Source organism: Scatophagus argus, chromosome 5 (genome assembly GCF_020382885.2).
Source record: "Scatophagus argus isolate fScaArg1 chromosome 5, fScaArg1.pri, whole genome shotgun sequence".
In the NCBI taxonomy this organism is placed as follows: domain Eukaryota; kingdom Metazoa; phylum Chordata; class Actinopteri; family Scatophagidae; genus Scatophagus; species Scatophagus argus.
In genome coordinates this window covers 21329816-21344183 of record NC_058497.1, presented here as the reverse complement: position 1 = coordinate 21344183, position 14368 = coordinate 21329816, and the positions used below count along the sequence as shown (strand labels likewise).

At 39.9% G+C, this 14368-nt stretch overlaps 2 protein-coding genes across 4 annotated transcripts in view; one reads left to right on the top strand and one right to left on the bottom strand.

Annotated features, from left to right (window-relative positions):
* Window positions 1–14368, bottom strand: part of nbeab (neurobeachin b) — a 178071-nt gene that overhangs the window by 47553 nt on the left and 116150 nt on the right. For 2 of the 3 annotated variants that reach the window (XM_046389619.1, XM_046389617.1), the window contains one exon: window positions 8330–8466. In XM_046389619.1, coding sequence (XP_046245575.1) covers window positions 8330–8466 — 137 coding nt within the window. Of the gene's footprint in view, window positions 1–8329; window positions 8467–8861; window positions 9459–14368 lie in introns of those variants that run through there. The other variant, XM_046389618.1, reaches the window with a different exon arrangement.
* mab21l1 (mab-21-like 1) lies at window positions 5265–7507 on the top strand. Its single transcript, XM_046389622.1, has one exon. The coding sequence runs from the start codon at window positions 5664–5666 to the stop codon at window positions 6741–6743; it is 1080 nt and encodes a 359-aa protein (XP_046245578.1). The 5' UTR covers window positions 5265–5663; the 3' UTR covers window positions 6744–7507.

The window sequence follows — 14368 nt, the reverse complement described above, 5'->3', positions numbered from 1 at the left end:
AGCCTTACGTCACAGTAAGTGAAATCAGATTTATGGCTCTCTGCTACAAAAGGTGGTTAAAATCAAGCACACTTTTAAGACACAAAAACTTCTTTTTTTTCACAAAAGCCACGTTTAACCAACAACAGTTTAGCTATGTTAACCAGGAACAGCCTGTTATTTTGCATGAGCCACAGAGAGACAGGCCATTTCTCTTTTTACAACACTTTGCCATCTTGCACAATAATGATGAAAGCATCAACTAAGGAAAACTAAGCACAAACACAATGTTGATTGATTCTTGACAGTTCATGTCCTCTCCCCTTGATCTGATGGACTGCTTCGATATGTGTCCAACATGACAGATCTTTAAAATCATCTTAACAAGCTTGCGAGCAAATGTAAGTTAGTTGTAGCTTATATTTTTTTGTGTGTGCATTGTATTGCTTAAAGCAGCAATGCTTCTTCATAATCATACAGGCTATTAATATCAGTCACAGGTATAAGAGGGGACTCCTTCATTTTACTGCAGCTTTAAAAAGCATCAAGCCTGAGTACTTTCAAAGGCAGCCCATCAGTTAGTGAAGTTTGTTTTCATGTAGGTCATTAAATATGTGCACACAAGCTTTCTCTTATTAGGCCCTCTGCATTTTTCTTTTCTTCTTCTTTCTCAGCTGCACACCCGTGCTGCTGCTGCAGCAATCTGCATAGAGAGACATTTGTCATCATTAGCCCTGCTCTGACAGTTGGCACCCGGCACCTCAGATCTCCAGGACTGGCAATTATGAACCCTTCATCCCTTATTTAGGCAACATTGCCTAATTTTATCACAGGCCACACAGCAGCGTTTGATTACCAACATGCTCAAACCTACAATATGCCACCAACTCTTCCATTCTCTTTGTTTTGTGTGATTTAACTCCCACTCTTAGATTACATGTCACATGGGAGACAATAGCGTTCAGTTGATCCGAAATTTGAAATTACTTATAAGACACAAGGGCTTCGGAGAGGACTGTAGATGAGCATCGTGGGGTCAGTGGGCGGATGATTACAGCTCCCACCTTTAAATGGTAGACATCTATGAGACATTAAGATTAATCACACTGCTGTTGCTGCTGAATGGTTGCCTTTTACAACATTTTATATAGTTTTCTTTGATGAATAAGTAAAAAAATGAAATAAAACTGCGTGTATATAAAGTCACTTCTTTTTGAACAATCAACACCCTAAAAACTTGCACAAAACAACTGGGGAAAACTAGCAACAATCCTGCTCAAGTCGCCAACACATCCAGTGTTACACCCTGTCATGTACAGCAAAATACAATGCTAAGCTGTGTGCTAATAAAACGAGTGGAAAGCACTGCACCAGCACTTTCACTGCACTCAGCTGCCAACTGCATAACCTGTGCAGGAAAAAAGTGCACCGAACACAATATAAAGCAATGTTTCCCTTTAGTAAAGCAAATTAGATATTTTCTGGATCAGTATTTTGGCAAACAAAACCAAAACTGAATTGTATTCATTCTAAATTCATGCAAATACATGCATGTAATTTATCAAGAAGGTTGACAAGCGTACCATATTGCAGAGGGGAGGGGTGAAGGGCCAAATGAATGCTGAGACAATCAATTAAGTTTCATAATTTACACTTTTCTTCACCTGTCACGTTTTCTCAAAATTTTCATCACACTGATAGCTTTGATGTGTGTGTGTGTGTGTGTGTGTATATCTTATGGATAGGGTTTATATTTAACAGAGCCTGTTGAGTCAATCACTAGAGGGTCTCTGAGAGCCTCTGGCTATGTGGTCCAGCCTCCTGACTTCTCCAAAGGAAGGCTGCTAATACACAGCAGAGAATAAAACAAATGAATGGAAACAATCCAAAGGGGGTCCACAGTGTAGCTCTGGGCCCAAAAATTAACTGGCCTCCTACAGAGACACCATATTGCCTGGAATAATAATGTTCCATTATTAAAAATCCCAATGACAATTTCATTTCGTGACAAATAAAATTATAGAAAATGTGTCAACATGAGTGGCTATCCCATGAGATTGAAGTATATTATTTCTCACAGTTTGAGAGCCAGTGGTGATGTGACTTCTCTGAAGTGTCACCGCTTTTAATCTCATTTGTACAGAAATATGTCATCCTATTAAGTTCACTTTGACTAATCTGCATATTAGCTTGGGAGCTAGCTGGTTAACTGCCTTTGTATGGGATATGGTTTGAGATTCACTTTCTCAAAAGTAAAAGATCACAGAAAATTAATGAAAACGCATATGGAAGACCTTATTTGTTCTTGTGTAATAGGATTATTCAAAAAATAAAATGTCATCCAGTATATTGCCAGTCATGGAGATCTTAATCCATCTTAAAATCGGCTAAATGCTATGCTTAGATAACACCACTGTGTTGTTAACAGTGATAAAGTAACACAGAAAATTGAAACCCAAAGGCAACATATACAAATATTTCTATAAAATTTATATGAATTTATATACAAATTTAAAATATATTAATCCTCAAGAATATAAAACTAAAATAAAGTAACATACATTTAATGACTTTGGCTACAATTGGTAGAATCATTTCAAGTCACTCAAAGCATGAGTGGTGTCATCAAAGGGCAATTTCAGACATCAGACAAGCACCACTGACCTTATGCCCGGCCATGTTAACAGGACGATCAGTCTTACCAGAAGAAAGGAAAAAGAAAAATGGAGGAGAAAAAATGAATAAGTGTAGAGGCATGCCCTGGAAACAAAGAGGCCTTCAAAACAGGGTCACATGCTCATGCAAAATTAGGGGAAGTAGAAGTCATTGTATTGATTTACACAATCGTACATGCGTTTTGCTGGGTCAGAAACAGGCCTCTACTGGAATCACGGCCCCATATATCACGCTGGTGGGCCTCCAATAGCCTAGCGGGCTGCAGGATGGCGAATAAAGCAACAAAGCTTGCAATGTTGTAATAGTAAAGATATGGCAAAGAAGATCGGATTGTCTTAGGCTAGACCTGACAACTGCTGGAGTCTTGGGACTGCAAAGCAGGTTGAGTTACTGTGAGATCCGTGGAGCCACATGCTTTAGATTAAGAGGTGATAATCTCAATGAAAATCCCCCCTTCTATCACGCATACGGACGACCAAAGGCTAGCGCGCAAGCTCAGGAGGTGCAACTGGATTCTGAAGTATCCGACTTGGAGCGAGATAGCCTGAAAAGGCAGTCTAGTCTGGTTTCAATAAAAGTCAAGTACCTGCTGGGCCACAGACAGTGGGAGAGAGTGAGAGAAAAGACAAAGCTTGAGAGGGGAAGAGGGTTAGCTACCTCTCACCACATGAAAACATTCCATAATGTCCTCCACATCCTTCAGAAATATGTGAGTAAGAATGTAAAATTTTGTTTCTGAAATTTAATCAGACCTAAATGTGACAAAACGCACCTTTTCTTAGTATTTAATTTCAGAGTTAACCTTTATACACACATCTATTGTGTCCCACAATCAGATAAACAAAAAGATGCTCCTCCATCTCAACAATTTCTGCCTGGTAACAGTGTGAAATTATCACTGGGGCTTGCCAGGAAGCTACTCGACAGTGTGTCTATGACAGGCTGTGATGATAATGGGAGTCACCTATCTATCAGGGTCCTTCCTGCATACGCCACCTCCTGCTCAGCTGCATCCATGAGTCAGTCCTGACGCACGGCGCTTTGCCCTCATAATGTCTGGTCTTATGCAGTTCTGACTAGAGCAGAGATGAGTGTAAATGCCTTTGTCTTCCTTATCTGATCCGTGCAGCATTATCGTTTTGAAGTCCTCTTCAAAGGATGCACTGTACCTGCTGAGATGGAGTGCCAGTGCAATGATGAGAGCCAGAGAGGGTTTAGTGTGGATGTGAGATCTCTTTATTGTGGATCAGACCAACACAGCTACACCCAAAACGACACACTATACACTATGGCACTTTACAGAAAACCGTCAACCACGATTGTTAGAATTATTAGCCATCCCTGTTTTTTGTTGTTGTTTCTTTTTTTATTTACTTTTCATAAATACTCAAATTGCGTATTTATGCTCTTATCGTGTTGTTGTCATTATTTTGTTGTGGAAGAAAATATATATATTTATCATCACCACAATGCCCATGTATATTATTCTCTACAAATTCATAATGAATTTTGATTGCTGACACTTCTGAAAACAAAAAAATAATTTCAACAGCACAAGCATTTCCAATATATAATAATAACAATTCTAAAAGCACAAAAAGATACATTCATTTTTGTTTACACATTCTTCTTTCGTTCGACAAATGAACACATTAAAACGTTTAGTAGATTAATATGTTTTTAATTTTTGAGCAATGTAAGGAAGAAATGTAGTCTCTTATTTTTTAACAGTGAATAAATAGTTAATGAAATGACTGAAAAATCCTGGCGTGTGGATTAGTGGCACAAGACATTTCAGGCTGTTCCCGCACAGTAAAAGAGAAAAACAAATACTCGTCACAAGCTCGAGATATCAACTCTTTTATGGATCACTGCCACAATTAAAATGTAACATAGCTAAATAGGGGAGGGAGCTAAATAAAAATAGCACATTAACTTTTTTTCCATCTTTTAGAAACAAGCCTTGTACCTCACGGAACTGTTAAATCAAGTTTAATATCGCGGAAAAAATCTAATTACTACAAAAATTCGTGATTATTTTTTATTCATATGTGGCTTCAAAAGACAGAAAATAAGGTAAACTCCATTTATAAATTAGAATTACATTTTGCGCCAAAAAAATAAAATAAAATAAAACAGAACAAAATAATGACTTTGATTTCACTTCAACGGATGTGCCTTTTGTAGAGGAAATTAGATCCGGCCCACCGAAGAAAAGGAAAAAAATAAATAATAATGTGGCAAATTTAAATGTTTTTACTATCCCGAGACAGAAACAGCCAACTTTAACAATTCTAAATCCACCTACTGTTTCATATATGATTCAGTATAGCTGACTTAAAAAGCAGCAGAGTCCACAAAAAAGAGGACCGTAACGCGTTGAAAATGCTGTTTTATTCTTCTCTCCAAATACGTAGGTGTACTTCCGCTCCTCGATATACTACTACTACCTGCACTTTTAACTTGTATATAACACCCGGGGATGAATTTGTTTTCGATAAACTGGGAAGCGGTGACGCACCACATAGCGATTGGACGTCTTGGTTTCAACTCCTCCCTTATAATAATGAGTGTGTGTGTGTGCGTCTCCCTGTTGTAAAACACAGCAACACCGGGCGTCTGCATCAGGAGGGCACACTCCACTCTGCGCAATTACGCGGACTCCTAACAGGCACAGTGATCAGAGAAAAACCAAAAGGCTTTTTTTATCAGCTACTGAACCTCACAACGTTGAAATGGACTTTTAATCAGGCCCATCCTGAAAAATTCGAGGACTTGCTTCGAGTACTTCAATGCAGTTTACTCTACAGCAGCTGTGAATGTTGTGATATGATTATTACGCATGTGCTCTGAGCACAGTTTTGAATAGTTGTCTTACACATAGACAATTTTTTTTCTTTTTAAATAGCTTTCTTTCTTCTCTAAAATTGGCTCCCGTACAAACAGCCGCGTTGGATCCCTCGGCTTATTGCGAGACTCCGGTGTATAACCCGGATCTCTGCCCTAATATGATAGCCGCCCAGGCAAAACTGGTGTATCACCTCAACAAATACTACAACGAGAAATGCCAGTCTCGAAAAGCCGCCATCTCCAAGACCATACGGGAGGTGTGCAAGGTGGTATCGGATGTCCTGAAGGAGGTCGAGGTGCAGGAACCTCGCTTCATCAGCTCTCTCAGTGAGATGGATAATCGTTTCGAGGGACTGGAGGTCATTTCACCCACTGAGTTCGAGGTTGTACTCTATCTGAATCAGATGGGAGTATTCAACTTTGTGGATGACGGATCACTCCCGGGCTGTGCCGTGCTGAAGCTCAGCGACGGCCGCAAGAGAAGCATGTCTCTGTGGGTTGAATTCATCACAGCCTCCGGTTACCTCTCGGCGCGCAAAATCCGATCGAGATTTCAGACGCTGGTGGCGCAGGCAGTGGATAAATGCAGCTACAGAGATGTTGTCAAAATGGTCGCTGACACAAGTGAGGTGAAGTTGCGCATTAGAGACAGATATGTGGTGCAAATTACGCCGGCGTTCAAGTGCACTGGGATCTGGCCACGAAGCGCCGCGCACTGGCCTCTCCCTCACATCCCCTGGCCGGGACCGAACCGAGTGGCAGAAGTCAAAGCGGAAGGTTTCAATCTTTTATCCAAAGAGTGCTACTCCCTGAACGGCAAGCAGAGCTCGGCAGAGAGCGACGCCTGGGTCTTGCAGTTCGCCGAGGCCGAGAACCGGCTGCTCCTGGGTGGATGCAGGAAGAAATGTTTGTCAGTCCTCAAAGCCTTACGCGACCGTCACCTCGAACTACCCGGACAACCCCTGAACAACTACCACATGAAAACTTTGGTTTCCTACGAGTGTGAGAAGCATCCCAGGGAGTCGGACTGGGATGAGAACTGCCTCGGCGACCGTCTGAACGGGATACTATTGCAGCTTATTTCATGTTTGCAGTGCAGAAGGTGCCCGCATTATTTCCTGCCTAATTTAGACCTATTTCAAGGAAAACCTCACTCTGCTCTAGAGAACGCGGCCAAACAGACTTGGCGACTGGCAAGAGAAATACTGACCAACCCCAAAAGCTTGGAGAAACTCTGAGGTAAAATATGTTAGTTCACCTCGTCTTAAAAATCTGTGGTAAAGAGGCCTAACGAGCTCACAAACGGACAGAAAAAAAAAAACAATAACGCCAATCAATTTGCGAAGTCTTGTGAAATGTGACTGTCCTCTGTTTTTGAATATGTTTTGGCCCAGGCTATTTCAAGACGATTTTTACGACAGACGGTCTAGTTTGCCATTATGCCCGTGCACCTTTTGGCGGTGTCAATATTTAGGAGCAAATTTAAATTATTGGCTACCATTAATCCAGGAGTCCACCTCGACAATGGCTTCTTTTCTCTCCGTGCCACACGGTTGCCTAAATCCTACATTTTCTTAAATGCTTTAAAATAAAGCCCCGTGAAAAACCACTGGAAAAAATAAAAATAAAAACACACATCTGTACATTTTATACTGTAAATACATTCATAGATTGTGATTCGAGTGGTCTGAAATTGTGAATGTTGTTCTGTGACACGTAAATAGGATCCACCTGTTAAAATCTACTTCTGAAAATTTTCTTTATCTGGTAGAAACGATATTAATTTATACTTGCATCAGTGGTAGTCTGATTCATCTGTTTCAATGGACATTGTCATATTTTTTGAAAGTTTACATTTTGATGGTAGGCGTAAGACATTTGTTACATTGAAAACATTCCATCAATTTACTTGAATTATTATTTAAAGTACTCGAACATTTTTTGGTTGTTGTTTTTCTCTACCATGCTTAGGCCTACATGATAAAAAAAATGAAAATGATAACATATATATAGTATATATATTACAGTTTAATTGAAAAAAATGCACTTGAAATACACTGGATTATAACATCTGTGATCTGATTTTTTTAATTTCTGTCTCTGATCTAATTTAAAGAGCTAATAAAACGAGTTGTTTTATATTTGTGTCCCCCTATGGTTTTATTAAATGTGTTTTTAACAGTAGTGAAGTAGGCCTAATGCCAGTCAATTACAATATAATTAAATTTTTAATTTCGGGGTCTCTTAGGGTTTGTATTCTGTAGATGAGTTTGACACTTTAAAAAAGGAAAAGGAAGGGAAATAAGAGTCAGTTCCATACAGAACACCAGATCTACGACCCTGTCGACCACTTTGGATTTTTTTTTTTAAAACCCACCGTGCAAGAAATGTGTGTGTAATTTCTTTTAACATTTGGTGGATAACCAGTTAACTCGGCATAACTTGGTGGGTGAACTGTCATCAGTGACGGTTGAGCCTGCACGACGAGTAGGCCTCAACGATCAATAGATGATTTTTTTAAAAAAAATGCACAAATAATGCAGCAAACTGACACACACACACACGCACACATACACTCATCCACCGTGATTAACGACAAAGTTCTGAACACAAAACGTCATTATACAAAACAGCAAAACGTGGCCAGAAGTGCATCGCAACCCAAAAATCACCTGCGCAAATCCGCGTGTTTTTTCTATTACAACAATAATTTAAAACACAGTGAATGTTTAATAGCTGTCGGCCAGTTCCAATGGGGGGAAAAGATGTCGGAAAACAAACTGGCCGCATCAAACTCGGGCACTTGCTTGCTTGTGTTACTTACCTTCGAGTCGACCCTTTTGAAGGCGGGGTCATCCTCGTCCACCTCGAAGTAGATTTCAGTGGTGGTGATGGAAAGAGTCCCCCGGGCCACCAGGGCAGGGGCGACAAGCTGGGCCGGGCTGCTCAGGACCACTGGGCCTGCAGAGGGCACAGGGGGCGGCAACATACAAAAAGATGATGGTGATTGTGTTAACTAAAGCGACGGTGAGGTTCATTCTGTAAAACTGATCAATGCGATTACAGGGGGACAACATCGCGCCAGCGGCCTGTTTGCGCCAAACCTTACGCTACGTGCGTACTGGCTACACCTTTTACGCATTAAGGTTCTTCAAATTAACTATTGCAATTCAGTCAAATATTATGCTTTCTGCCAGCTCCGTTAAAATCTTTTTATGGCTTTTCTTATTTATGAGTCAACAAAACAGGTCTGAACGCCATTTTTGTCTTTAGGCCTCAGTTATACATGCGCGCAATGGAGCGAATTTATCAGGCAGTCCTATAAATAGATAACTGTGTCATTAAAACATTTGTACCTGTTTGGAAACCAGTGATGCACTGACCAAGAAAAAAAAGGGTTTCATGATGATCTGGTCTGATCATAACGCAAAACAACTACAACCATTAAGAAAAAAAGCTATTCGTTAAGGTAGGAAGACAATAAAAGCACGACCCTGTTCTCAAATCCAAATAATTCCCCAAGTTTTTTAAGGTGGGTTTGTGACCCTGCCAGCTGATAGTGATCACATCTTTATTTCAGTCTCCTCCCTCCCTCTCTTCCTTCTGCTTCATCCTCCATGTTCTCAGATCAGTGTCGCTGTGGAGCACCGTTACAGTGATTTGTCTGCTCTCAAACGAAAGCTCTCGAAATCGGGATATTTATCGATCCCTTAAAGTCCAAAGAGCCACTTTAATGTCTCATCAATCTTAATCTGCGTTCCTCAGCCAATTATGGCCGATAGTGTTACAGGAATACAAGTGGATTTCGGTCTCAACTCCCAGAGCGCCCCTTCATCGTTCTTGCAGGCTGCACAGTCAAACCGCCCTCTCTGAATGTTTTTTTCCCCCTCAGCTTTGCTCGGGTCCATTAACGGTGATCCTATCTGCTGATGCTATCAGCCCAGGCGCGACACGTTGCTTACAAGACTCATATGAAGAATAAATAACTTCACCTCAGCCGGTTTTATTGTATTTTAGATAACGTTTAAAAGAAGACAAAATTGAAAAAGTGAAAAATACCACATTGCACAACAAGAAGTGAACTTCTGTACATAAAATTATTACTGCTATTATTATTGTTGTTGTTAAGTCTTTATGCTCACTCCATTTTAAGCCCATTCACTTCGCCACCTCGCATTAAAATGAACATTTTGGGGCTGATGCATTGTACTGCGGTCCTTAAGGGCTACGCAGACAAAAAGACACAATGCCTGAAGCATTAAGCCACAGCATCCATTGCTCATGGGGAGGAAGAGGATTAGGCAGTAATCCCCTCAGGGATCCTTCCATAATTAGGCTATATGGCATTAAAATGTTTACAGGAGAATAATGAAATTAAGGGCAAGTTACACAGGATGAGTGGTGTATATAGGCTAAGGCTTGGAATATCCGGCCGTTGGGTCTTACTTTGAATGAAAATGCAAATATTTGTCAAATGACAGGCCAATTTAATGAAGTGATGAAAAGTCTCATTTCGGTGTGGTGGGAGTTTGGGAGAACTGCTGAGAAGATGGGTATATTATTAACCACAATCCATCCGCTGGACTGCGGCATTTCTGGCCGAATGCTTTTATATCCTACATTATGAAAGAAATACAAGTAGAAGTGGGTTACTTGCACACCTGAGCGCCATTATTCACTAGCCAGCATGTTGACTTATGGTAGATACACACACATATACACACATTCAGCTGCAGTCATTCTAACCTGCTGTAAGTTGAGAATCTGAGGCACAGTGCCTTATTGTTCATTTGAGTCACTGAAGTAACAATCAGTTTTTCCACCGTTTTTAAAGAATGCATTTATCTTTCAGCATGTAACTTATAACGTTCGCATGTAAAGGCCCGGCGAAATATATACCACACTACAGACTATTTAATATGGCTGCAGGAGACAATAATTAATTCAAAACAAGCAAAAAACAGCTAAATATTTAATGTAAGTAATTAAATTTTCCAGCATTGTTTGTATATTTTCCTCTGAAGTCACCTATATCTGGTTTAAATTGAGAGAGGATTTGTGGACCTTTAAATTAAAAAAAAAAAAAACTTGGCTGTGTAAAAAGTGCAATAACACCCCGTCGTCCTTTCACTTTTATCTGATATTACACGTTCAGAAATTCTGTGTTGGTTTTACTCTTTTATAAACATGTCACCACTCAAGAGATCAGTCTCGTAAATGGGGACTAAAATGGATACAGAAAGGCTAAATTAAGGCAGAACAAAATGGTTGTGGCTACTAAACCACACTTCGGGGTATAGCACAGTTATGGCATGCCAGCAAGAAGAGTCAAATCTACTGAATCTTGCTTGACATGAGAAATGTCTTGTGAGGCTCAGATTCCTCTTGTCTTTCCTCTCACATGCTCATCTTAAGTTTCTATTTTACCCAACTGGTTAAATATGTGTGTGCGTGTGCATACAAAACGGTCATTTAATGCGAGTGCAAGCACAGACAGCATGTCCAGTGTTTGTGGGGGAGCACAACTAATCATAGGTTCAGTAACCACAACCGCCTGGGCCCTTGAGTGCAGGCGCCTCCCCTTTGGCAGCAGCAGCAGCAGCAGCAGCAGGCACTGACCCAACGGCTGGCAGGAGGAGCACTGTTGTTGACAAGGATCTAGTCCCAGATCTCTCATTAAGGCTGTTCATGCCCGAGATTAGATACAGGTCAAACACAGACAGTTCATCCTGGTAAAAACATTATCCAAAGGTTGGGAGTGAGGAGCTCCCCTGCTGGTAAAAGAAAAAAAGAAACATTGATACAAAATAAAAAATATTCCAAAATCCAAGCACTTACTGCTCAAAGTCACCTCCAGAGTTTGGTTTATAATTTCAAACAAGCTAACACATCATAAATGTATCACAAACAGCAAATTTCAGCATTTTTTTGTTTTGTACAAGGTCATTATCAGTTCTCTCGGGGGAATACATTCTCGTTGTACTTTAGTCCTTCCCTTGCTCTTTTGATTGGGCAGTGCAGGGTTCATCTGACAGACATGGAGTGTTTGGCTGCCTGCTGGCACTGGGACAAAGAGGAGGGGTTAGCCTCCTCCTTCTCTCATATTCATCTGTGGGATCTTAGAGAGGATTTCACTACTCAGCAGTGCCCTGGTTCAGTTTGAGCCTCACATAAGCCAGGATAACTAGATAATGTTATACAGGGCTATGAACCTGGTGTTATTATTTAAGAGTCTGGGAATCTGTAATTTTTTTTCCACATAGTTTCTATCACAATTTGTATCTGGAATGAATTCATTACATAGGAAACATGCAATCATACAGTATTTATTATTGTTAACATGTGTTTCAGTGGCAGCTCAGCCTTAAAAAAGATATTTTGGTGACATTACAGAGGGAAGGACTGGAGGGATTTTGTAATCAGACCCGTAAAATGTCTGCTTAAAGTTTGCTGAACTCACAGAACTCGGAGACAAAGTCGATAATTTTAGATTATTATTGCAATTCCTGTGTCAAAACGAGAAGATCCTCCAAATTCTCCTGTTTAGTTGGGTTGACAATCTAGTGATAAAAAATTCCATAAAAACAGGAACATCACTAAGATCAGACATCAATGAAACATTTTTGATACACAACATGTTAGCCTAAGGACTAAAAATATGTGTGCACTATTGGAGCAGTGACTGTCAGACAGCAACAATGGCCCAAATGTCTCACCATTGAAGGAGAAACCTTTCCTGTCTTTACTGCTTTATTATCCTTTTCACTGGAAGACAAGAGATGTTTTTGGAATTGACGACGGCTGAGTATTGCTTTTATTCAACTAAAAATCCAATATCATTTAGGTATCACATCAGTAAGAGACCCTGCTTATTTAAATTCAATTTGCAGGAGGTGCTGAGTGGAAGATTTGGCTTTTGAAAAGTAAACAGTGCAGCTTTCTTGATCTACGCTCAAAACTCAAGTGAACTCTGGATAACTATTGAAGCTATGGCAGTTACTTGAGAAGCAGTCAGGGGTTGGCTTGGTAGTTTGGCTTACACACACAGTGTGTATGCCGATTAAATTGCAAGATCTTTTGGCAACAAGTATTAAAGGGAAATTTGTCCATATTTTATGGATGTGGATATCCTATTAGTGTTGAATGTAAAAGCTGTAAATTGAAGCAATAAATTCCTCAGTGCGTGCTATATTCACAGAGAAAGCAGAGGCCTCCTGCTGCAAAATCTGTTGCTCTAACATGCACAGTGACATTGTTGTCCTGATCTGTACTGCACTAGTCACATTTCCAATATGAATGCAGAGGATGTTTTGGATGAGGATATATTTTATAGTTTTTAGGTCGACTTGGGATATTCATTTGGCTGAGGAAGTGCAGCAGAGAGAGGCTGTAATACGATCTGGCCAGTGGGGGATCTGGCTATTTAATATATTGGTCACCGAATGTTAGATTTCTCCCAACAAACTGATAGCTATAGCCTAGAGTGGTCATATTCTGTAACCTGAGTGTGGGCACCAGAAGCTCAACGCGCAATGCATCCTGGTAATTGTAGGAAATGCCAGCACAGCTCGGTGAGCAGAAGAAGTAATCTTTCTCTGCAAATATGTCACGCCCCGAGGGGTTTATTGCTTCCATTGATATTTAACACCAGCACAAACTGGACATTCATATAAAACATGGTGAATTCCCCTTTAAGGCTGGGTTGAGCTTGTAGGAAAAAAAACAAAAAAAAAAACCCCAAAACAAATAATGACAATCACATGAGTAAAATAAATCAAAGATTAATAAAGACTTAATGTTGTATTTGTCTTTCCTCAGCTGTTGCGGGCCAAGTGATTTTTAATGACTGCTCAGTGCAGAGGGAATAAATAAGGGTTGCAGAATAATTAAGCTGTTGTTTGCTCTCCTCTAGCACCCAAGTGCTCACATCCACATGGTAAATACACATTGTACCTAATTTTCTTGGCCTGGTTCAGTTAAAATACATTTTACAGCACATTTTATTCATCTGAAATGAAGACAGATAATTAGTGTAAAAATATGGGGAAATAAATGTATACAGAACTTGACAAAACTAAAACTATCTCTATACAAGAATTTGTCAACTGATTATGTTACAGTGTGCATGGAGATGTGTTGTGTGTTTTATTATTATGCAGGCTTTTGATTGTGAGTAACAAAATGTTGCATGCTGCATTCACTCACTCACACTCACTAGATTTTAATGAAGTTTAATCATTATTATCAAGATATTTTCTAGTACGAGTTATGTTTACGGTTGTCTTAGCTCAGACTTGATTACAATATGTGACACTTTACTATGGCCTTATTAAGTGGTAATGACAGATATACTAGCCATAGATCAGCAGAATTTCTATTACATAACAATGCACTGTTAGCATCAGAGCAAGTTAAGCATTAGCAAGCGGTGGGTCATATCAACTTAAATCACTGATTGGTTGAGAAAAGCTAAATGTGAGTTGTGACATATCTGGACTGATCATCTTTCCGGTGTTAGTTTAACTTTAGAAGACTTGCCTCTTGAGATAAACATTCGAGGAAGGAACCTTGCTGACGAGATCCAAAACAAAACAGAGAAGAACACTTATCAGACCAAAACAATATGTAGCTGTCAAACTTAAGCAAAGCCAGATTAGAAGACAAAGTCACTGACCATGGAACAACACTGAAGGTGCAGAAAACAACCTGTAAACCCAAACTGGAAATACATTAGATAAATAGATTTTGAATACTAAATAATACCAAACATCTCAAAGCTGCCAGTGCGGCACAATTAGCATTAACATCCACGACATTGATCCAATAGCCTCATTTGATGCACCGATATTTCTCATGTTCACTG